The sequence below is a fragment of the Eupeodes corollae genome, chromosome 3 (genome assembly GCF_945859685.1).
Source record: "Eupeodes corollae chromosome 3, idEupCoro1.1, whole genome shotgun sequence".
NCBI lineage: Eukaryota > Metazoa > Arthropoda > Insecta > Diptera > Syrphidae > Eupeodes > Eupeodes corollae.
The window spans coordinates 137,803,897-137,810,203 of NC_079149.1; the positions used below are offsets into that span (position 1 = coordinate 137,803,897).

General features: G+C 37.0%; 1 protein-coding gene across 1 annotated transcript; it reads right to left on the reverse strand.

Moving 5' to 3' along the window:
• Nucleotides 1–398: 398 nt before the first annotated feature.
• Nucleotides 399–3,952, reverse strand: LOC129951812 (polypeptide N-acetylgalactosaminyltransferase 3). The gene is made up of 8 exons (XM_056064159.1): nt 3,627–3,952; nt 3,460–3,557; nt 3,139–3,319; nt 2,162–2,331; nt 1,780–2,095; nt 1,341–1,719; nt 756–1,274; nt 399–695 (listed from the first exon to the last, which is right to left on the reverse strand). Exons 1-8 carry the CDS (start codon nt 3,758–3,760, stop codon nt 546–548), a joined length of 1,947 nt encoding a protein of 648 aa, XP_055920134.1. The 5' UTR covers nt 3,761–3,952; the 3' UTR covers nt 399–545.
• Nucleotides 3,953–6,307: the final 2,355 nt, after the last annotated feature.

Below are 6,307 nucleotides of genomic sequence, written 5' to 3' on the forward strand. Positions count from 1 at the left end.
TTAGCGTTTGGCAGAGCCGCACTCAGGAGAGATGAATAAAATTGCACATAAAACGCGAATGCCACTAACCAACCAAACCAAAGCCAAAGCCAAATCACCCACCCACCCATATCTATCGGTTATGATAAATTGAACTGTACTTGGCGCCACAAACCCAAAGTGATATCTCTTATAGCTTAACTTTGGTTGGAGCGCCAACAAACAATAGAGGTACACAGAAGACACAAAATAATGCAAGAAGTGATGTGAGTACTTTAGGGGGCGTCGATTGGTGTTGGAGTCTAATGATCATGTTTTATGAATAATGTTATTATATTTTTTTTCTGTCCATTGTAATGGATCTTTCTCTGGTGGTTCATTCGCAAAATAGGAAGACTTAGGACTACAAAATTTAATGATTTTTCGAGAGTGTCGTTAAAATTTTATATTTAAACAATCAGTTATATAAAAACAAAACTTGCATTACAGTTATTTGTACAAAAATAAAAAAACACTATATTCAGTCGTTGAATTTTAAGTTAAACTAACATCGTCTATCACTCTGACTAAAAAGTCTTCCAAGGCAGTGAGAAAAGTCCCCATTTTTGTCTTAAATCATTGGGAATGCACTCTTCGGCCACAATTAGCCTTAAGCTCACACTGGGATTCTTCACAGCGAGGCACAGTTGCGATTCTTGATGAATTATTTTATGAGACTATCAAAGACAAAGGAATTAGTTAAAATTGATCTTTGGATGGTTTTTCTTTTCACTTACATCTAAACGATAATCCCAATGCTGTCGAGGATGATCTATGCACGTTTGGACTCGAACATTCGACCTCTGGGGAACTCTGGTGCTGTTGTGCTCAAAATAGTCCAGACACAAATTGTCATTGGACATGATTTGTCCTTTCGTCGTCATCACAAACAAATCGTTTAGGTTGGTGTCTTGAAGGCAATTGGCAACAGCTAAAATCATTCCACCCTTCTCCTCCTTGCTAATTCGCAAACAACCTTCTTCAGCGGGTTTGTAGAGCTGGGCCATATCTGGGTGCTTTTCAATGTCAAGTTCGTCAAAAATGTGTCTCAGTTCTTGTGGTGTTGAAGCAGCGTAAATTTTGTTTAATTTTTTCTCATAAGGAACGTTTAGGGTTGTGGCATTGGTCAACCATAATATTTTACCAAAGAATCTATCCTCGGCCGGGAAGAAATGGTCAGGCCAGATGTTCTCCAGATACCACTTAAATGGTTTGCAATTGAGCTTCTTCCGTAGGGCCACACGATCTGATATATCCTATTTTCAATAAAAGACACATTCAAGTTTGTTCCATTGATTTTTGAGACTTTCAGGATTACTTACCAAAGACTTCACGAAATCCTTCTTGAGATTTCCGTACCTCAGGAAGAAGTTTTGCCATTCATCCATCCAAACCATAGCAGCCCGAGCCAAATTGTTAGACAGTGTTTCAGTGACTCCCCCAGGAAATGTGTACGGTGTAGTCTTGCGGAAGACATGGCCAACATGGGAGCATCGACTGATTTCCACAGAGCCGCCACACTGCCAGATGCGGAAGGACATTTCCATATTTTCACCTCCCCAAATCTTCATTTCTTCATCATATGCTCCCACATGGTAAAAGTACTCTCGGTCTATGGAAAATAACCCACCAGCCATGGCAGGAGTGGTCATGGGAGCTGCCAAATTTACTCCCTCACTCGGTGGAGGAGTTGCATACCACCTGAAAGAGAAACCTTTTTTAAAAAATGGCCATTAAAAGTTTCCAAAGCAGAGAACGTACTTAAAACTAAGAATCCAATTGAATGTTCCATAATTGTTTTCCATGCTCTTGGTGTAGGAGAAATTATCTTCGGAGATAATATCGATGACTGGGCAAACTACACTTTGTCGGTTTTCCTTGATTCGAGCTAAAAGTGGCTCAAGCCATCCTGGTGAACATTCGCAATGGGCATCTAAAAATGTAAGAACTTGTCCTTTGGCATTTGCTGCTCCAAGAAGTCTCGCCGGGACAATACCTTGGCGAGCGCTGAGACGAAAAACTTTCGTCCGTACTGGAAGTTTGGCAATGTAGTCTTCCAGGGGTTTCCCGAGGAATGCTGCAAAAAAATCATAGGAACAGAATTCGTCTAATGGAACTGTTTGATGTGTTTCTGAAAGATTACCTCTATCACTAGCATCGTCGACGAGAATTATTTCTTTTAGTAGTTCGGGAGGAGATCGATTGATGACGCTCCAGATGGTGCGGAGCAGCACTGACCAAGCTTCGTTGTGAAAGACAATTACCACCGAGGTATCTGGCAGTTCTTTTGGATTATACTCCACCGCTTTGCAACTGCAATTTAATTCAAACAAAGATCAATACACCTTAGAAGTGAATCCTTTTTGAGGTGGTGCAGAGCTTAGTATTAAAGTTCAGCCCTGACCTGCGGCTTTTAGGACAATTTTTATGACAGACATTAGGTAAAGAGGGACCGAAAGGCGTTGTTGCACATTGGTTTAGAATTCCAGAAAAGTGCAATGACAAGACAAGATTGTGTGCGATTAAATATTCAACATTCGTGAAGTACGGTTAAAGAACAAAACTCTAAACTTGGAAGTACTACAGAAGCTGATATCTACGGTATTCTGATGAGCGTTCCCATATAGGTGAGAATTGCGGTTTATTGAAGGTTTAATGAGAGGAAGGGAACTGGCTTTTTCTGGAAAGCATCATTTGTAAGAAATTACGGAAATTGGCTGAAACAAGAAACATTACGAAGGTGTTCAAGCGAAGTATAAGAATCAACATGTTTTTGACATCAAACGTTTTAAGCACTCTTCTTTGAAGAGACTAGCATATGTAGGTTACTGAAGCATCAGCCCAGAGACGTTAACTTTTGGAATATAAATCCAGATTGGACACTTAAGCAAGTGAAATGCATGCTAAGTCGTTCTTATAGAGCTCAACTGCCATTTTAAGGCTAAACCCAAAACCTTAATAAAACCAAGAACTCAGCTTTCAAAATGCTAAGCAGTGTTCGGAATTCAGAAGCTTACTTCCTCTTGTTTCATTTCATGTTACTTTAAAAGAAACCAAAAATAATTGGGAAATTTCGTTAGTCATCGTTATGAGTATGACTCACTCGATGTTATGACTTACCTATCGATTCTGTAGTCTTTTAGGGTTCGATTGAGAGGTATTCTATCGCTTGCCATGAGATTATAGCTGTGTATTTTAAAGGCTCTTTGCATTTTGATGGAGTATTTGGCTGGAATGATCACTGGAGCACCCATAGCACCTTCGGTTTCAACTGGGTCGAAAGCATTCTCATCGAGTTCCTCTGAAATCATAAAACATAAACTCTCATGACCCCAACATTTTTCTTAAGAAAGCCAAACCATAACAGGTGATAACCTTGCAAGTTGGATGTTTATCCAAGCATGGCAAGTACAAGTATCTATCAAAAAACAAACAACACACCTTTGGTCATATTATCATGAATCGTTCCGAATCCAACAAAGTGACCCACTACCGTCGCCGTGGTTCTGCCTCGCTTCAGAGCACCTGGTTCACCTTTGCTACATACGAAATAATGTATTAAGTAATATTGTGCAACGGTTTTTAGAATTAAGAAGATTTTTTCTTACTTTCTTCGAAGTTCCGATTCTTGTAAGCTTTGAACATAAACATTTATGCTCAGCGCGAACATAAAGAAGGCGAAAAATAAAAGAAATAAATACAAAAGCCATAATTTACGAAGTTGTCTAAATGGCAAACCCATTTTGGAGGTGATTTAAGTACAAAAACTATGAAATCAAGTCACTTTTTCGAACATACGAACAGAAAATTATTATAAGACACGTCCACATGCAGCCGAAGCATAGAAAAGGAGTTATTTGCAAAAGCTACACAATTGGTAAACAAACATGACGAATGGATGATTGCACAGCTGCTGCTGCTGTCACTTTCATGTCAGTTTTCTTGTCGGTTGATTCAGGTGTTTTTTGTTTGTTTAATCGGCTAACTAGGTTCCATAGCTGCAAGCCACAAGCTGAATGTTTGTCAATTTCTAGCTAAAATGAGTGCGTTCGAAGTCAGATGGGTTTATGCTAGGTGTGTGTCACACTAGGCATGAGCTTAGGTAGTGATCACAGTATTTCTAATGACAGTAGTTTATATTGGTATTGCTTGTCAGTTTTTTTGTGATTTGTTTTTTATGGTAATTTTTTGAGTATTCTTTAGATTTATGTATAAAATTATTTATTAGTACAAGAAAATTTGTTTCATTCACATTTGAATGAAAGGCACACAATTTTGTTGCTTTTGACGTATGTCTGCGGTTGTCATACGCATTGAACAAGACAGGGAAAAAAGCAGCTAAAATTCAGTACACTCGTGTAGCAAGATACCAATGTAAAACATGTTAAGAAAATTCAAAATTTTTATCATTTACTGATTTTGAAACACTTTCACAATTGTCAATTATATTATTTTCAGACTGACACTCCTGGTGTCTTTTCTTTTTCTTACTATGTTTTACAACATTGTTGTTATGTCAAATTAAATCGTTCATGTGTCATTGTTGTAATTTGTTGAAAGGAATGAATATACGTTAAAAATGTTGAGATGTCAAGTTGAGAGTAACAAAATTTTAATAAATGTTTTAAGTGTGCTTAAGAAACTTAATATAAATCAATATTTGTAAATAAACATATCCTGAATTAAATACTTAACTTTGCTAACAATGTAAAAAAGAAAAAAAAAGAATAATATTTAATGAAAAATCAAGGTCCGACTTTTCAAACAAAAAAATGCTTGGGTGTCATTTACCTTGACAGTTCAACGCTTTTATAACAATCATCAACTTTAAAGCCTTTTCACACAAACCAAAATAGTTCACACCGAACATTTACACGTTTTCATTTGACATTTAAATGTCAAATTTTGTATAGATGAAACAATTTGTGAGTAAAATGTTTTATTTTTGTCAAATTATTTGTAAAATGTTAGTAAACGTTGATGAGTATTTCAACAACATTTCGGACCGAGCCACAGAACTTTCAATATACTCTGTAATAAACTAAAGGATCTGGAAGACACAAGCTTTGGAGGTACTTATCAATTTTATTTTCAGGAAGACAAAGATCTATACGAGCCCAATATTAGCAGCATATTAGCGCAGACAAGGTTGTAACACTTGCTACTACACTAACTAGCTCGTTTCGAAGAAGAGTTTCAACTGAAGTTCTGGGGATGGGTGGAATGAGCAAACGACATGAACCAACAAGAACTAAAAGCTCGCTTGGCTGCAGCTATTTTCTTAGTTTACTTCAGCCGGTCCAAACAATTCACTAAGGAGAAGCTAAATGTGTAGAAAATATATCATAGAATCAACAAAAAAAAAACTGTTTACCAAATGTGCCTATAGGATCGCCATATATTGTGGGGTTGAGAAGATTCTGAACGGAGCAGAAATGATCAACTTCCTAGTTCTAGATTCGTACCAAAATCACACTCATCTAGAGCGATAACTGAAGCTGTTAAAATAGGCTGCAATTTCTCCATAACTATCTCTTTGAGGACTCGCCTGGCTTGTCCAAAGCACTGAGGATCTTCTTGATGTTGGCATCGCTATCCATCAAGGGGCAATAGCCCACAGTTGTGGTTTTATTTACTTGAACATCGATTCCCACATTTTGTCGTCACGCCAATAGCCATAGTGAATCTCGATTTCTCGCTTAACAAAGAGCTTTTGAAACTCTGGAGGATCATAAAAGAACCACCAGTGCCGGGGCTTTTATTCTCGACGTTTTTAAATTTGTCAGCAATTTTTTCTGTTCCACGCAGCTCCCTCAAAGTTTAATTTTTTTTCTCTTCCATAGTCTGTCAATAAAAAACAAAAAGGAAATATTTCTTATTTTGTAAGGAAATTGTATAAATAATATTACTTACCACGACTAAATTTATTTAAAAATTAAATATTTGTTTTCACAGCAGCCCTTAGCTGTTTTGTTTACATTAATTTGAGTGCTGAATGTTATGCTTTGAAAGGTTTGTTTGCTTAAACTTGTTAAAACTTAAAACTTGTGCTTTACGAAAACTTGTTCTTTACGAAAACTTGTGGTCTACCAAAAATGTATGGAAAAACTTGAGTTTTCGATGTAGGTTTTCAGGGAAAACCCGGTTTTGAACTTGGTGTGAAGAGCCTATTATTAAGCAAATCATTTACTTTGACAGTTCAACGCTTTTGACTCATCTTTTAACGTTGTTTGACACTTTACAAATTATAACAATTTTCAATTTTAGGAACGAACAAAAGTTAACGATC